This window comes from Sus scrofa, chromosome 12 (assembly GCF_054392235.1).
Source record: "Sus scrofa isolate SSC_HxYL_T2T_F1_AM1 chromosome 12, Sscrofa_HxYL_maternal_Yorkshire_Landrace_v2.0, whole genome shotgun sequence".
Classification (NCBI taxonomy): Eukaryota; Metazoa; Chordata; class Mammalia; order Artiodactyla; family Suidae; genus Sus; species Sus scrofa.
Window position 1 is genome coordinate 50,504,274 of NC_139394.1, and position 18,845 is coordinate 50,523,118.

Below are 18,845 nucleotides of genomic sequence, written 5' to 3' on the forward strand. Positions count from 1 at the left end.
CAGAGCTCTTAATGGGGATTTGGGAAGGGCAGAATAAAGGCTATGGGGAGCGGCACAGCTATTATATCTTAGAAAATTGGTTAGGCCTGGTTTTAGCAGTGTTATTAGGGTAAAGTTTAATTTAGTCATAACATTGGAACATTATGATAAAGCAACCTTTGCAGCCTATAGCATTACCTTTTAAAGCTTCCTGGAAGCTAATTAATACAAAAAGGGGTCAATTATAACAAATGCATCTCAATATTTTAAATATGTGTGTTAATTGGCCTAGTATTACCCATGATATGAGATGAATCAGGTATTTTTAATGTGTTCTCATGACCTGCATCTGTTTTTATTTTTATTCATAATTGTCACTAATGTGATAACTATAATTGGAAAAGACTTTTAGTATTTGAAAAAACCTAACTTAATTATTCCACAATTTAATACTGTTTCAATCAACATTTATTAAACACCTACAATTGAGAGAAAAGACAGTGCCTGTGTGTGTGTTAAAAGAGAATTTTAGAAAATTGTACCCACATGTTTTAAAGTCAGCTTCAAATAAAAATTGAGACTTGAGTATGTTTTCCATATTTTATGTGCCTTTCCTATCCCTCATTTTACCTTTTTCAGTAGTGATACCTTCAAAACCATAGAAAGTTGAAAGCTAATTCAGGGAACCTTGTTCCTTCATGTTGATAGAAGATAGAAAAATAACGTATGCTCTGTTTTGTCATTCTTATAGATACCCACAAGTGACAAAATTGTCATTATTGTTAATGAGTTATTGGATAGAAGACAATATTTAAAACCTCTTATTCAATTACAAGTATCACTTAATGGTTGATTCAATTCAAATCAAACATTTTTTGGCTTAGGAACTGTGTTAGATGCTAGAAGTGACAAAAATGAGTAAAACATAGACCTGAGGGTAGGAGGCACCTGAAAGAAGGAAGGTAATTAATATTTTTTGAGCAACTACTCTGTGGTAGATTTTTGCATATCTTTTCTCAATCCTCATAACAATTCTGAGGTATTATCTCTGTCTTCTGGAAGCAGAAACAGGCTCAGAGCAATTTAGTGCCATTCTCAAAGTCACAAAAATAGTGGGCCTAGAGCCAAAATTAGAACCCAGATCTGTTCAACTTGAAAGTATATTCTCTTTCCATTGGACCATTCTACCTGAATGTTAGTCATTGACTGATTCTCGGAAAAAGTAATTTTTCTGGCCATGCCCATGGCATGTGGAGATTCCTGGGCTAGGGAATGAACACGTGCCATAGCAATGACCCAACCCACAGCAGTGACAACTCTGGATCTCTAAACTGCTGAGCCACCAGGGAACTCTGAAAAGTAATTTTTATGACTAGCAGTTTAACAGTTTATAATTTAACAAATGCAACATTTTGTGCTGTGATTGTGTTTGATAGTAATTTTTTTTTTTTTTTTTTTTGTCTTTTTGCCATTTCTTGGGCCGCTCCCACGGCATATGGAGGTTCCCAGGCTAGGGGTCGAATCGGAGCTGTGGCCACCGGCCTACGCCAGAGCCACAGCAACACGGGATCCAAGCCGTGTCTGTGACCCACACCACAGCTCACGGCAACGCCAGATCCTTTAACCCACTGAGCAAGGCCAGGGACGGAACCCGAAACCTTATGGTTCCTAGTCAGATTCATTAACCAATGCGATACCACGGGAACTCCTGAAAATAATTTTTAATTAGGCAATATTTCAAACATAGAAGTTAGAGACTAACACCTGTGTAGTCATTAAAGAGCTATATTCTGTATCCAACCTTAACATTATGCATGTTTGAGTCAGACTTTTTTAAAGAAAGAAAACATTTTAAGAACAGTTGAGACTTTCTATACCCCTCCCTAATCCCATTTTTATTTCCTCCCTAAAGCTAATACTGTTATGAATTTGTTGTTTATCAGTTCCATGCATGATTTCTTACTTTTACTACTTAACTCCGAATCCATAAACATATTATATTATTTTGCAGGTTTTAAAATTTTTTTAACTGTATCCAAAAGAACCTGTTATTCTACAGCTTATTACTTTGTTCTCAACAATACATTTTTGCAATTTATCCACAATGATATATGTAGCTTCAGGTCTTTGGTAAATGCTGTGTAGTAGAGTTCCTGTAGTGGCTTAGTGGAAACGAATCTGATTAGCATCCATGAGGACGCAGGTTTGATCCCTGGCCTTGTTCAGTGGATTGAGGATCCGGCATTGCTGTGGCTGTGGTGTAGGCCAGCAGCTACAGCTCTTATTCAGCCCTAGCCTGGGAACCTCCATATGCCGTGGGTGTGGCCTTAAGAAAACAAAAAAATAAAAAAATAAATGCTGTGTAGTATTCCATTATATAAGCATACCAAAATTTATCCATTTTCCTGGACTTATATATTTAAACAATATTCTGCTATGGTTCTGACTCAAAATATGTGTAATGAACTTTTGTCATATTGGAATTATATTTTGGTAATAAAAGTACAAAGCTATTCACACTAACTTTTTTTTTTTCTTTGTGCAGGTCATTCTCGAACTGAAGTGTGGGAATTTGGTAATATTGCCATTGAATACTTATACCACTGGGCATACATCTGTTTAGCTCTCATGAAGCTAAACAAAAAAATAAATAGTGCTATTTCACCCCCATTGCCATCTAAGACCGACTCCTATATGTATGCAAAAATGCCAGGGGAAAGCTTGCTAGGGAAATGCTAATGGAATTGCTACTGCACTTATGGTATTTTTGTCATGTTCAGTTTTGTTAATCATAAAATAAAATATCTTCCATGGAAAGGGAGTGCCATTCTGCTCCTAGACATTTACCTCAGCACTTTCTAAAACCAAAAGTGCTACCTAAGGAGAAATCTGATCAAAAAATATTTAGTTAAGGTAGCCATGACCAAATGTATGTTGTAGAATATATTTTATAAAGTTTCCTTTTGGTTTCAGCTTTGTATCTACCATGGAATCATTAGGGTTACTCGGGTAGAATTATTCTTTAAGGAGTGAAGAAAAGACTGAGGATTTAGAAAAAAATGGCAGTTTTTACATCAAAAGAGCACTAAGTAATAAAGATTTTAAGAAATGGACTGGGAATGGTTTTTCTAATTTTTCAAAGACTTGTAGAAACTCTTCTGGGAAAATATACATCCATGACTCATGGAAAAAAAAGAAAACTACTTTTTTAAAAATAAAATCCTCTCAAGTTCAAGAACTGCAAAAAAGAATTTGTACTTATTTAAAGCTTGTTATTACAGTAAACTGCTGCTCTTGTTGTGAGATTTCATCTTGGCAATAAGATATCTGATGACAGTGTCCATTTTTAATAAAATTTTGGGAAATTAAACTTCATTTTCTTTATTTGGTTGGCAAAATGTGATGTGTTCCAAACATCTTATAATTTGAGATTGGAGGCCCTTTTTAACCTTTTCTGATAAGATGGCAGTGTTATTGCCAGTCCTCCTCTCTCGGATGATCAAGTGCCCAGTTTTAACCTGTAAGCCTGTTTCATATTTGGAAGTGGGCTTTTCAGGGCATTTGCAGCAACATTTCTAGGAACAATGTTCTTGAAGATATTAAACTGATAGCTACATACCCTGATGGCTTCAGAACAAGCATATAGAGTCCACTGTGAATACAAATGGCATTTTAGGCAGTAAGCAGGGTAAATTTTCACAAAATGCTAACTTTTTAACCATTATCCTGGGAATTAAATTAGCTAAATTGCATTTACCTTAATGATAACAAACATCCTATCTTTGCATGGCATTTTAACTTGTTTGAGGTATTTTCACATAGTAGCTCATTTGATCCTTCCCATAACATCTAAGGTGGGTGGTCTCGATATTATTTATCCCCATTTTATAAGTGAGGAAATAGACTCAAAGAATGAGTTATCTAGGTCACAACAGCTAGTCAGAGGAACCCACATATCTCAATTTCTGTTTTATTGCTCGTACCAGCACTCCAGACATCTCACCAACACTTTCCAGACTTTGCTAGGCTAATAACCATGCTATCAGTCTTTTGGAAACTACTTTAAAATTAAGCAATCAACTGCCAAGAGAGGGGTTTAGGGGAGGAAAGAATTTGGAGTATGGGATTAGCAGATGCAAGCTAGTATATATAGGATGGATAAACAACTAGGTCCTACTATATAGCACAGGGAACCATATTCAATATCCTGTGATAAACCATAATGGAAAAGAATAAATGTATAACTGAATAACCTTGCTGTACAGCAGAAATTAACCCAATGTTGTAAGTTAGCTATAATTCGATAAAATTTTTTTAAAAATTAAGCAGCCAACAAGGCCGATTGGTTGAATTACTCTATCATTCAAGTAAAATTCTGTTCCTTAACACCAGAGCTTATTATTATTTTTGTTTTGTTTTGTCTTTTTGCCTTTTCTAGGGCCGCTCCTGCAGCATATGGAGGTTCTCAGGCTAGGGGTCGAATCGGAGCTGTAGCCAACGGCCCATACCACAGCCACAGCAATGTGGGATCTGAGCCGCGTCTGCGACCTACACCACAGCTCACAACAACGCCAGATCCCTAACCCACTGAGCAAGGCCAGGGACCGAACCCACAACCTCATAGTTCCTAGTCGAATTCGTTAACCACTGTGCCACAACAGGTACTCCCACAGAGCTTATTATTAATTTTTTTGGTCATGCCTGTGGCATGCAGAAATATCTGGGCCAGAGATACAACCTGAGCCACAATAGTGACTCGAGTCACAGCAGTGACAACACTGGATCCTTAACTTGCTGAGCCACATAGGAATTCCCTGCAATTCACATACTTAATGTGTACAATTAAGTGGTTTTTAGTATTTTCACAGAATTATGTCACCATTATAACAATCAATCTCAAAACATTTTTGTCACCCCCATAAGAAACTCCATACCTGTTAGCAGACACTCTCCACTTCCCCCACCCCAGCCCCAGGCAACTACTAATCTTGCTTTCTCTATGCATTTTCCTGTTGTGGACATTCTACATAGGAGGAATCATACAACAGGAGGCCCGTCTCTTGTGACTGACTTCGCATTCCCTCCCAATCTAAATGTGACCAAGCAACCAGCTGCCCTTAACTTCCACAGACATCCCCAATCTACTGACTCACAAGACCCTTTGCAGGTAAATTAGGGAATTTTCATTCCTCTTCTGTAAGGGTTTTTTTTTTGTTTGTTTGTCTTTTTGCCATTTCTAGGGCCACTCCCTTGGCATGTGGAGGTTTCCAGGCTAGGGGTCTAATTGGAGCCTACGCCAGAGCCACAGCAACATAGGATCCAAGCCACGTCTGCAACCTACACCACAGCTCACGGCAACGCCGGATCGTTAACCCACTGAGCAAGGCCAGGGATCAAACGCGCAACCTCATGGTTCCTAGTCGGATTCGTTAACCACTGCGCCACAATGGGAACTACCTTCCGTAAGGTTTTATGCAATGCCACTCCACCCAACCCCACCAGACATCAACTCAGTGTTCTTACTCTCCTCTACTCGATCTTACTATAAAGGTCTCTCAGGAGACAAGGTCATGTTCATGCAAACACTGAATACCTATGTATTCTCATCTAAATTACAGTGTCATTATATTGGGAAGAATGAAGGAATGGGAAGCGTGTTATGTGTTTGTGTGTGGATGCACATGCTGAGGAAGGAGCTACACCTTTGTTTTGCATAATGGGAGGTTAGTTAATGCTGCTTAATTCAGAAAAAAAAAAAAAAAAAAGCCATACAACATGTTGTTGTTTTGCAACATGTCAAAACTATAGCCAAAATAGATGTTGGCAAACTTTTTATGCAAAGGGTCAGATAGTAAATATTTAGGCTTTGTGGGTCATAGGTCTCTGTGGCAGCTACTCAGCTCTGCCCCGTAGTATGAAAACAGTCATAGACAACATGGGCATGGCCTTTCCAATAAAACCTTGTTGTAATGGGCAACTGGCCAGATTTACCTTGTGGGCTGTTTATTAACTCTTGAACTGAAATTGAGAGTAATTGACTCAGAAGCAAAGAAAAATAGGGGTGATGTGGAGCTGGGAAATGCTCTGGTCTTAGACCTCATATGTCAGGATGACTTTAAACTATGAGCATGTGTTACTTTGCTTAAAATAAAAATAATAATGGGGGAGTTCCCGTCGTGGCGCAGTGGTTAACGAATCCGCCTAGGAACCATGAGGTTGCGGGTTCAGTCCCTGGCCTTGCTCAGTGGGTTAGGGATCTGGCGTTGTTGTGAGCTGTGGTGTAGGTTGCAGATGCGGCTTGGATCCCGCGTTGCTGTGGCTCTGGCGTAGGCCGGTGGCTACAGCTCCGATTTGACCCCTAGCCTGGGAACCTCCATATGCCGCGGGAGCGGCCCAAAGAAATGGCAAAAAGACACACACACACAAAAAGGGGGTGTGTGTGAAAATAAAGCCTCCAGCCTGGGCCATCTCTTGCTTACAGAGACTGGGTGGGGAGTTCCTGCTGTGGCGCAGTGGGTTAATGATCTGACTTGCTTTTGTGTCGAAAGATGAGTATTCAGTGTTTGCATTAACGTGATTATGTATGCTGTTTAGGGCTTAACCATGTAGTAGATTACAAGTATTTTCCCTTTCTGAATATCTTTTGCTTTTCCTGGAGTTAATGTCAAAAGAAAACTCCTAGAGTGGATGGAGTGACCAAGAATATCAGACGAAGTAGATTTCAGAGCAAAGAATATTACTCTGATAAAGGAGGTCATTTCATAATGGAAAAAAGGTCAATTAATTAAGACATAAAAATCTTGGCGTTCCAGTCGTGGCTCAGCAGTTAGCAAACCCAACTAGCATCCATGAGGCTGTGGGTTCAATCCCTGGCCTCGCTCAGTGGGTCAAGGATCTGGCGTTGCTGTGAGCTGTGGTGTAGGTCGCAGATGTGGTTCAGATCTGGTGTTGCTGTGGCCCTGGTGTAGGGAGGCAACTGCAGCTCTGATTGGACTCCTAGCCTGGGAACTTCCATATGCTGTGGGTGCAGCCCCAAAAGACTAAAAGACCAAAAAAAAAAAACCCCCCAAAAAAACCCCAAAACAAACAAAAGACATAAAAATCTTAAATACTTATACATCTAATAATGGAGTTTCAAAATACTTACAACTTCAAAAGCTGATATGACTGCAAGTCTACAGAGAGCAAAAGTAGATTCCTGGTTGCCTAGGGTTGGGGAGTTTGGGGAAAAACGGGAGTAACTAATGGGTACATGGTTTCTTCTTTGGGTATTGAAGGTATTCTAAAACTGATTATGGTAATGGCAGCATAACTCTCTGAATGTACTAAAAACCATTCAATTATATACACTTTAAGCAGGTGAATTGCATGCTATGTGAATTACATCGCAATAAAGTGGTTTAAAAAAGATGGTTACATGAAATAGAAATCTGGTTCTACACAAAGCAATGGAGATGCTGGAAGTGGTAAATATGTGGGTAAACATGCTTTTTACATTGACCTATTTATTATATAATAAGGAATATGATAAAACATACATATAAACAACTAGAGATACACAGGTGGCGTCAGGAATGGCACTTCTGTCCTCAGGAAGTTGGGGTGCACCACTCTCCCCGCATGTGGATGAGTTCACCAACCTGGAAGCCCTCAGAATTCCATGCTTTGGGGTTTTTTTATGTAGGCATGATCAATCCTTAATTTGGTTTAAAACCTCTCTCTCCTTCCCTGAAGATGGGGGTGGGGTAGAAAGTTCCAAACTCCTAATCATGGCATGGTCTCTCTGGTGATGAGCCCCCACCCTGAGACTATCCAGAAGACCACCCAGAGTTACCTCATTGGAACAAAATACATCAGGAACCAGGGTGGAAGATCAAATATCAGAACAAAAATTTTTCTCAGTGCTCTTGTAACTCACAATGGTTTTAGCAGCTCTGCCCAAGGAACCAGGGGCAGAAACCAATATATATGTATATATATGTATTTCACTGTTCCCTAAGCAGATTTCATATTTGGCTTGTATCTGGTCCTGCCCTAATCACTTTGGGGAGAAAATATCCAGCACATTCCTATATGCAAAACTATGTAATACATCTCAGCATTAATTCATTCAGAAGAGTGGATCTTAAAATGTGTAGGTCCTTTAAACCCTTTTGGGATTTTCCAGGTCAAAACTATCTTTCTAACAATACTAGGACATTATTTGCTTTTTTCACTCTTATCCTCACACCAGAGTACAATAAAGCTTTTCAGAGGCTTCATGATGTGTGATGATGTCATCACTCTGACAGCTAACTGAATGTGTGCTTATGGATTCTTTTTAATTTGATCTTTTTTTCTTTCAGTTTTATTGAGACATAATTAACATACGGTGCTGTATAAGTTTATGGTGTAGAGCATAATAAATTGACATATATATCATGAAATTATTACAATAAATTTAGTGAACATCCATTATTTCATATAGATACAAAAGAAAAAAAATTTTCCTCACGATGAGAATTTAGGATTTATCTCTTAACTTTCATTGCATTGTAGCAGCTGCAGCTCGGATTCAATCCCTGGCCAGGCAAACTTACATATGCATGGATGCAGCCATAAAATTAAAAAAAATAAAAAAGGATAGGAAAAGATATACTATGCTAACAATCAGTGGTTATATTAATATCAGGTAAGATAAATAAAAATAAAAGAATAAAGAGAATCATTTTTTAATAGTATGGGGTCAATATAAGAGGATATAACAAGCCTAAATATTTATACATCTAATAACAGAACTTCAAAATACACGAAACAAGACCTGACAGAAGTAAAAGGAGAAACAGACAAATCCACAATTATAGTTGGAGATTTTAACATCTTCTGTCAGGTAATTCCTGTTGGTAATTCAAGAGATCTTTTTCACTTGCTGTATGACTAGTTTGGAATGGGCCAAAAGTGAGTAGGTGCACAGGTGAAACGCGTGCCTAGAATTTTTTTAAAAGTATCATAGAAGACTTTAATCCTATACCCACCCAGTAGTACCATGGTATTGTTATTAATCATTTCTGTCCGAATATGAGATACTTAGCATAAGGATTTTGATCTTCTGCAAATTATCCTGAGCCAGATATACGCAAACGGAATATCTCAGGGGAAAAAAAAAATCCATAGCCTAGGGCAGTGGTTTTCAAACCAGAGTGTCAGAATTAGCTCGAGGGCTCCTTAAAATTCAGATTGCTGGGCCCCATCCCAGAGTTTCTGATTTGGTAGGTGTGAAATAGGGTGGGAAATTTTGCATTTCTAACAAATTCCTGGATGGTGCCAATGCTGCTGGCCCCAGGACCACACTCTGGGAATCACTGGCCTAGAATTTTGTCATTCCTTTCTTCCCACCGGTGTGGAGGCAGTCCCTCGGTTTTCAAACAATGCCGAAAGCCAAGCCCGAACAACCTGGCACCCAGCTGCACCAAGCAATTGAAAATACGAACCCAGCGGGTAGGCGGGTTCCAGGCCGCCTAAGGCCGCGCGAGAGTTCACGTAACGACGCTCTTACCTGCGTCAGCGTCACGTCGGCGTCGGCCACGTTCAGCGGAGACGGGAGCAAGATGGCGATTCCGGGCAGGCAGTGAGTGATCCGGGAGTTAGGGTTAGGCTGGGAAGTGAGACACCACGGCGACTGTGACTTTGGCCGAGGAGTAAAAATGCGCTGGAAGTGAAGGGGCTGTGTCGTCAGGGATAGAGACGGGGAAAAGCGAGAAATTCTGAGGAACATATATTCCCATCCCCCCCCACATTTTCCAGGATGGAAGCCCGAAGTTTGAGGGAGAAACTTGTGAGGAAATAAAGAAAGTTAGGCTGAGGGGCAGAGAGCGAGACTTTTCTATTTTCCAAAAGCTCGGTCTGAGGCCCCTCAGTCTTGCTTCCTACCCCGCGCTTGAGTTTCTCCCCGGTTGGATGCTTTCAGGGGTAATGAGAAGAGACAATTCCTGGCTTTCTTAGAGGGCCTTGTTCTCCTTGGCAACTCAAGTTCTGATTCCCGCCCTCCCTTCTCGGTTTAGGAATGTTGTGCTGAGAAGCCACAGAAAAGGGTAGGCATATAGGAAATTGGGGCATATATTGCCGCAAAAGAGAAATGTTATATCTTCTTGCAAGTTTTACTTTTGATGTACAATCCTCAATTTGGATACGGCTTCCCGTGGTTTCTGTATCTTAAAGGCCAACGTGAGAAACTAAATGAGTTGTATCTGATGGGATGGTACTTTCAGGTGCTCCAAGACAAAGCAAGTGGGCTTAATAAAGGGTAATGGGAATTTGCCCATGGCTGTTTGGGTTTCTCAGTTAATGTAACCTTCAAAAGTTTTTCCATGGGTGACATTAACCTTTATCCAATAACTTCTTTAAAATTGTGTGAGCACTCAGTAGGGGAGAAAATAATTTTTTTTCTTTACTCTTGTTAGACCACGAGGATACTTTAGAGTGTTTTTCTTTGTAGTGGACATCAGCTGAGCTTTCCACTAACATGTTCTTTTTAAAATCTTACTATCATTTCACCATATAAAACATTTCTGAACTCTTCATTCACTTCTTTGGTTAAAATGGTATTTTGATTTTGGCCGGTGACCACAAGTAATCATTTAGAGTAATAATTATAAAATCTTAGCGCATATTAGAACTCTGAGATGGTTGAAAATGAGAACCAGTGTTATATGTTCCTAGACTATATAACATGTTTTGACTTGGTAGTTACATCTGAAAGAGATAGTGGATGTATTATTTTTTAAAGTTTAAACATAATGGTGTAATTTCTATTTTAAAAAAAATATATGCAGGTATGGGCTTATTTTGCCAAAGAAAGCACAGCAGTTGCACCCTGTTTTGCAAAAACCTTCAGTGTTTGGGAATGATTCTGATGATGATGATGAGGTAAGGGAACCTATGTTTTTCTACCGCATTGTTGGAAATATATATTTTTTTAAAAAATTGAACTTGTGAATTTGATGTCTTTGCTTGCTTTAGTTGTCAATACAGTATATCTAGAATATTATTTACACAATTATCAAAAATAATATTTGAAGAAAGCACTGTTTTTTTTGATACATGAATAATTAAGAGATTTTCTTTTCTGAAGCTAAGAATTTATTTATAAGCAGTTATACAAAGTACTTTCAGATAACTAATGTTGATATAACAAAATTGTTGGTGTAAAGATCCCTGGAAATGAGCTATTAAGATGTTGCCAATTTCCTAGAATTTTTATTAGCAGAGAGGTTTCTTTTGAGACTACTTTTGTGGTTATGCAGTGTCTACTAAATGTAATTCCTCAGTTGGAATTATGATAGTTTATGAAGTTAGCATGGCTAGCACTATAAGAACAGCTAATAATGAACATTTTATTTTTCAGTAGCCAAAACAGTGTTTTCCTATGAAGCCCACAATTAAGCAATTTATAAAGCCCCCAAATGTGTGCTTTTTTAATACTTTAGTCATTTTCTGTATTTCTGAAAGAGCTTTCTATCAATTAATATGGTACTTCCTTTGCTCTGACAAAAAATAGGTTCTCTTCCAGTTTTTACTAATTATATAATACCATAGTTTGGTAATTGAACATCTTTGATCCTTTGCTTTTTTCATTCTGACGAAGAAATAGACTCCAGATGGCTTACCTTCGTAAAAGTTGAGGTATAATTTATGTATAATGAAACCATGGATTTTAAGTGTAGTTTGATGACTGGAGAAATATATATGTCCCAGTCAAGATGTAGAACATTTCCCACTCCCTTGACAGTTCTTACGCACCCCCTTGCAAATAGTTTACATTCTGCCCAAGACAACTTTCTCATTGTGGTTTTGATTTGCAGTGATGGCCAGTGATGCATCATCTTTAGAGAAATGTCTCTTCATATCATTTACCTATTTTTTTGTGTTTGTTATTTGTTATAAGATTTCTTTATATATTCTAGATACAAGTCGCTTATTATAATTTTCAAATATATTTCTCCTATAGTTTGCCTTTTCATTTTCTTGGTATGTCCTTTGAAGCACAAAAGTTCAGTTTTGAGGAAGTCCAGTTTTTTTTTTTCCCTTAAATTGCATTGTATAATCCAAAGTCATGAAGATTTATATATATATGTTTTCTTTTAAGAATTTTGTAGTTATGGAGTTCCCGTCGTGGCACAATGGTTAACAAATCCAACTAGGAACCATGAGGTTGCGGGTTCGGTCCCTGCCCTTGCTCAGTGGGTTAATGATCTGGCGTTGCTGTGAGCTGTGGTGTAGGTTGCAGACGTGGCTCGGATCCAGCGTTGCTGTGGCTCTGGTGTAGGCCGGTGGCTACAGCTCCGATTGGACCCCTAGCCTGGGAACCTCCATATGCCACGGGAGTGGCCCAAGAAATAGCAAAAAAAAAAAAAAAAAAAAAGAAAAAAGAATTTTTGTAGTTTTAGTTCTTAAAATTAGTTCTGATCCATTTTTAGTTAATTTTTGTATATGATATGAGACAGAGGTTCAATTTCATTCTTTGCATGTGGATGGATTTGCATGTTGTCCCAGCACCATTTGTTGAATGCTCTTTCCCACTTAATTGACAGCACCCTTGTGTTTGTTTTAATATACAAATAGTTTTTAAATTCACTCGTTATGGACACAACAGAAAAATATGACATTCTTAGCTTTTTTTCTTTGTCTTTTGTCTTTTTAGGGCTACATCCAAGGTATGTGGAAGTTCCCAGGCTAGGGGTCTAATTGGAGCTGTTGTTGCCGTCCTACACCAGAGCCACGGCAACACTGGATCAGAGCCGAGTCTGCAACCTACATCACAGCTCACGGCAAAGTCGGATCCTTAACCTACTCAGTGAGGCCAGGGATCAAACCTGCAGCCTCATGGTTTCTAGTTGGATTCGTTTCCGCTGCGCCACGATGGGAACTGCTGGCATTCTTATCTTGTAGTTTCACGTAAATCATCCTGGCAAACCATGTAATACAAAGCAGTACATACCCCAATCTGAGAAGGCTGGATTTATACAAGTGATCTAACAAGTTTACTCATGTGATTGCTTTCTTTTCCATTGTGAAATGAGGCTAGTGTTAGCTGGACAGTGGGTACACAAGAAAAGAAAGGCCTAGGGCCATTTTGTTCTCACTCCCACCCTCCCTCCTTTTATATAGAGGGGCTTTAATGCAGAGAGTTTGTTACATGTGTGGTCAGAGACTTGAGAAGCCACAAGAGGGTGGTGAAGCAACCCCGAGATTAGCAGGTAAAAAGCAAGAAGTGATAAATGGAGGGATACAGGTAGGGGTTGGGTCTTGGAGGCCAGGGGCTAGAGTTACTTGGTAGGAATTGGACTTTTCCAAAAGGAATTGAGCTACTGGGGAGATTCATCCTGAGGTAGGAAAAAGGCAGGGAGAAATACCTTGTCTTTTCCCTTTCTCTTACCCAATATACTATCTTTGTCTACTGTTGGTAGAATCCAGCCAGAAGCCAGCTGACAAGGGAGCTGCAGCTTAGTTCTTAATAAGTAGGGAATATAAAACTACTTTAGCATAATTTCCTTAGCTATAAAAAAAATCAGTCTTGTGAATTCCAGCTTATCCTTGTATATTATTTAAATGTTAGGTTTAAATATTAAACTTTTCTTTAAAAATTAATCAGTTTGCAGGTGTTCTCTTGTGGCACAGCAGGTTAGGAATATGGCGTTGTCACTGAAGTGGCTTGGGTCACTACTGTGGCTTGGGTTTGATCCCTGGCCTGGAAACTTTGATGTGTGGTAGGTGCAGCCAAAAAAAAAAAAAAAAAAAGAAATCCGTTTAAGCAACAATAAAATTATTATTGTTTTGGAAATTTTTTTGGAAGATAGTTTATGGTTCTTTTCCTGAGGAGGGCATTTGATATACCTAGAGAAGGGCTTCTATGAAGCAAATCCATTTATTCTTATTTTCAGCAGTTCAGCAGAAGCAATTAAGAGCCCAGATTCAAGATCAGACTTTGCTTCCAGTGGTCCAGCAGAGGGGGCCCTAGCAAATGAATTCTGTTTTAATACGTGCTTGTATCCAGTTAGTTAAAAAATGGGAGAAAGTGACGGTCCAGCACTTTCAATTATTTAAATAGTTCTTTTTGAAATTATCAGAAATAAATAGAAATAATTATCATTTTGTTTAAAAGTAGAGAAGATGAACAGTTTTACTCCATATAAGTAAGAGTTTATGTTATACCCAAATGCTATTGTCTGATCATAAGCATTTGAGTGGTTTTGCTATAATGGTAATGTTTATTTCATTTTTTTTCTCAAGTCTTTCCTCTCTTTTCCTGTTGCCACTAACCCATCGCTTCTCTCTTGGATTTTAATAGCTCTGTAACTAGTTTCCTCATCACCTCTTTCTCCTCAAATGTATTTCAAGTACTCTTGATAGATTGATCTTCCTAAAGCACAGTTCTAATCACTGTTATTTCCTTGCTCTTGAACCTAATTGTATTTAAAATCTAAACTGCTAATCTTGACATTTTCAAAGCCTTCCCTGTGCTTTGGCTTCAAAATACTTATTAGCATTTTTTCTTAAACTGTACGTCTATGCAAAGTACACTGTCAAGTTTGTATTTTCATAACTCTATTTTTTCTTTTTTAGGGACTGCACCCGCGGCACATGGAGGTTCCTAGGCTAGGGGTCGAATTGGAGCTATAGCTGCCGGCCTACACCGCAGCCATGACAGATCTGAGCCGTGTCTGTGACCTGTACCATAGCCCTCAGCAACACTGGATCCTTAACGCACTGAGTGAGGCCAGGGATTGAACCCGCAACCTTCTGGTTCCTAGTCAGATTCATTTCCACTGAGCCACAACAGGAACTCCTCATAGCTCTACTTTTCTTCACACTGAAAGTCTCTCCATTCTGTACGTCTACATTACAGACGTCCTTCAAAACTCAGTGCAAAAGCTGCTGCTTTCACAGTTTCCCCCACTGGAAACAATCTTTTTTTTCTCACTCTCATTAACATCTCTTAGAACACTTAGCTTTCTACACCTTGTATTATAGGTTATTTGCATACAAGTCTTTTACTGTGCTAGAGTTTGAGTTCCATGAGTTAGAACCTAAGTGACCGTGCTGTCTTCTAAGAATGAGTAAAATTATTTACTCAGATGTTCTAGCTGTCTGTATTGTAAATAGCCAGATAGTAAATACTTTAGACTTTGCAAGCTGAGTACTCAGCTTTGCTCTCATAGTGTGAAAGCAGCCATTAAATAAAATGTAAATGAATGTGTTTGACTAGTATGTTCTAGTAAAACTTCCTTTTAGATAATTTCTCTGGAGTTCTCATTGTGGCACAGTGGTTAATAATCTGACTAGAAACCATGAGGTTGCAGGTTTGATCCCTGGCCTTGCTCAGTGGGTTAAAGATCTGGCGTTGCTGTGAGCTATGGTGTAGGTCACAGATGTGGCTTGGATCCTGCATTGCTGTGGCTCTGGCTTAGGCCAGCGGCTGCAGCTCCAATTAGACCTGTAGCCTGGGAACCTCCACATGTTGCGGGTGCAGCCCTGAAAAGCAAAAAAAAAAAAAAAAAAAAAAACCCGAAACAAAAAACTTCTAGGTCTCTCTTTTTTTGGCTGTTCCTGTGGCATGTGTAAGTTCCTGGGCCAGGAATCAAACCCATGCCACAGAAGTTGCCTGAGCCACAGCAGTGATAACACTGGTCCTTAACCCATTGAGCCACCAGGGAACTCCCTTAGTCTCTCTTTAAGAGAGAGTATTATGTTAAAATAGGTAAAATTTATTAATTTAGGAGTTTCCATTGTGGCTCAGCGAATTAAGAACCTGACATTGTAGTCACTTATGATGGAGCATGATAACGTGAGAAAAAAGAATGTAAATATGTGAGTTCCCGTCATGGCTCAGTGGTTAACGAATCTGACTAGGAACCATGAGATTGCGGGTTCTATCCCTGGCCTTGCTCGGTGGGTTAAGAATCCCGAGTTGCTGTGGCTCTGGCATAGGCCGGCGGCTACAGCTCCAATTAGACCCCTAGCCTGGGAACCTCCTTATGCCATGGGAGTGGCCCAAGAAATGGCAAAATACAAAAAAAAAAAATGTAAATATGTATGTGTGACTGGGTCACCTTGCTTTACAGTAGAAAATTGACAGAACACTGTAAACCAGCTGTAATGGAAAAAAATAAAAATCATTAAAATAATAATAAAAAAAATAAAGTACCTGACATTGTCTCCTTGAGAATGCAGGTTCAATCCCTGACCTCGCTCAGTGGGTTAAGGATCTAACTTTGCTGCAAGCTGCAGTGTAGGTCACAGATGCGACTTGGATCTATGCAGCTGTTGCATAGGCCTCAACTGCAGCTCCGTTTCAGCCCGTAGCTTGGGAACTTCCATATGCTGTAGGTGGCGGCAGTGAAAAGAAAATTTTTGTTAATTTAGTTTTTTTATACATATATATCAAATATGTCAGATAAATGGTAGATGGTAACAGTTATTGCACTTTGAGACTCAAAAGCCATGGTATAGCCTTTTTATTGATTAAGCTTTCATTTTCATAAGACATAAACATGTATAAAGACACCACTGAAAATGATATTCATGAATATAATGTATTATTAACAGAAAAAAAATAAAAACTATAAGGAAAACATTGAAACCTCAGTAGAAACCTGAGGAAAACACAGTTATAGAAGGAATAGAAATATCTCATAAACATTTAAAATAAAATCTTGGAGTTCCCGTCGTGGCGCAGTGGTTAACGAATCCGACTAGGAACCATGAGGTTGCGGGTTCAGTCCCTGCCCTTGCTCAGTGGGTTAACGATCCGGCGTTGCTATGAGCTGTGGTGTAGGTTGCAGACGCGGCTCGGATCCTGCGTTGCTGTGGCTCTGGCGTAGGCTGGCGGCCACAGCTCCGATTAGACCCCTAGCCTGGGAACCTCCATATGCCGCAGGAGCGGCCCAAGAAATAGCAAAAAGACCAAAATAAATAAATAAAATCTTACTGTATCTAAAATATAAATTAGAACAAAAGTAAATTGCCCTTTTTTTATTTTTACTGTCAGAAAATAGTTTTAAAAGTGATAATGGCAACAGTTCCCATTGTGGCACAGCAGAAACGAATCCCATAGTATCCATCCCTGCACCCTCTTCTATCAGATTATGTTCTATCTAGATTATCTTCTGTCGGGTTCTGTTGCAAGTGATTGGGTATAGTTCCTTGTGCTGCACAGCAGGTCCTCATTGCTTATCCATTCTAAATGTAATAGTTTGTATCTACTAACCCCAAACTCCTAGTCCATCCCACTCCCTCCCTCTTCCGCTTGGCAACCACAGGTCTGTTCTCCATGTCCGTGAGTCTGTTTCTGTTTTATAGATAGGTTCATCTGTGCCATATTTTAGATTCCACATGTAAGTGATATTGTATGGCATTTGTCTTTCTCTTTCTGACTTCACTTAGTATGAGTATCTCTAGTTGCATCCATGTTGCTGCAAGAGGCATTATTCATTTTTATGAAACAGAACTGAGTAGTATAGCTGAGTAGTATTCCATTGTGTATACGTACCACCTTTTCTTAATCCATACATCTGTTGATGGACATTTAGGTTGTTTCCATGTCTTGGCTGTCATGAATAATAGTGCTGCAGTGAACATAGAAGTGGGTTTATCTTTTTGAATTATTGTTTTGTCTGGATATATGCCCAGGATTGAGGTTGCTGGATCATAAATTTGTTGTATATTTAGTTTTCTGAGGAACCTCCATACTGTTTTCCATAGTAGCTATACTATTTTGCTTTTTATATTTTTCTGTATTTTCTAAATTTTCCACAATAGTTTTATAATTGAAAAATATTTTTTAGGCAAAACTTACGGCAGACTTTGAAGATTTCCTATAAAATGCTTAGCTTCCAAATCATAGTAAAATATAGAAGGAAATAATAGGTAGTTCCTATCATGACTCAGTGGTTAATGAACCTGCCTTATATCCATGATGATGCGGGTTCCTCCCCTGGCCGCGCTCAGTGGGTTAAAGGTCTGGTGTTGCCGTTAGCTATGGTGTAGATTGCATCCGCAGCTTGATCCGTGTGGCTGTGGCTGTGGTGTAGGCCGGCAGCTACAACTCTCACTTGATCTCTAGCCTGGGAACTTCCATATGCTGAGAGTGCAGCACTTAAGAAAAAGAAGACAAAAGGAAGAAACACGTTTCATCTGATAGAAGACATAGGAAGAAACAGTATTAGGACTATTTAAAAGCATGAAGTAAGGTGAAATAAGCAGAATACATAATGGAACGTTATGTATGGGTGTATAAAACTATATGCATATATAATTAGAAAATGAAAATTGGTTTGTATTTTTTTTTGGTGACAGTATGCACTTTTTTCTTTTTCTCAAAATCAGTCTCTTTTTTTTTCTTTCCAGGCCCGCACTAATGACACATGGAGGTTCTCAGGCTAGGGGTCGAATCGGAGCTATAGCTGCCAGCCTATACCACGCCACAGCAACTCGGGATGTAAGCCATATCTGTGACCTACACCACAGCTCACAGCAGCGCCAGATCCTTAACCCACTGAGCAAGGCCAGGGATTGAACCTGCGTCCTTATGGATACTAGTCAGATTTGTTTCCGCTGATCCACAACAGGAACTCCTTAAAATTGTATTATTTCATTGTTATAATTTTGAAGAACAGAAGGAAATTAGTGCTTTAAAACATACGTGACTGTAATTGTATATTCCCAAAGTTAGAAACACTGGCAAATTATCACATTACATGATGTGCTTTTACTACTTTCTCTATTTCTTAATCTTTCGCTACTTTAATTCCAACCTTTTAAAAACACTTGAAGTTCCTTTTGTGGCTCATCAGGTTAAGAACCAGATATAGTATCTATGAAGATTCGGT

At 39.0% G+C, this 18,845-nt stretch overlaps 2 protein-coding genes and 1 non-coding gene across 44 annotated transcripts in view; all 3 read left to right on the forward strand.

The window, feature by feature from the left end:
* EFCAB5 (EF-hand calcium binding domain 5) overlaps positions 1-3,349 on the forward strand; it is a 118,781-nt gene extending 115,432 nt beyond the window's left edge. For 37 of the 40 annotated variants that reach the window (XR_014821480.1, XR_014821486.1, XR_014821483.1 and 34 more), the window contains one exon: positions 2,525-3,349. Coding sequence is in view for 31 of the 40 variants with exons in the window: in XM_084985345.1 (XP_084841471.1) it covers positions 2,525-2,718 (194 nt within the window). In the remaining 9 variants the exon portion in view is untranslated. The remainder of the gene's footprint in view (positions 1-2,524) is intronic. The other 3 variants (XR_014821485.1, XR_014821487.1, XR_014821481.1) reach the window with 2 other exon arrangements.
* Positions 3,350-9,532: 6,183 nt separating this feature from the next.
* NSRP1 (nuclear speckle splicing regulatory protein 1) overlaps positions 9,533-18,845 on the forward strand; it is a 60,423-nt gene continuing 51,110 nt past the window's right edge. For 2 of the 3 annotated variants that reach the window (XM_084985557.1, XM_003131784.7), the window contains exons 1-2: positions 9,533-9,586; positions 10,791-10,884. Coding sequence is in view for 1 of the 3 variants with exons in the window: in XM_003131784.7 (XP_003131832.1) it covers positions 9,567-9,586; positions 10,791-10,884 (114 nt within the window). In the remaining 2 variants the exon portion in view is untranslated. Of the gene's footprint in view, positions 10,050-10,790; positions 10,885-18,845 lie in introns of all 3 variants that reach the window. The other variant, XM_084985556.1, reaches the window with a different exon arrangement.
* MIR423 (microRNA mir-423) lies at positions 9,809-9,888 on the forward strand. Its single transcript, NR_038530.1, has one exon. It is a non-coding gene; the product is annotated as a microRNA mir-423 (primary transcript).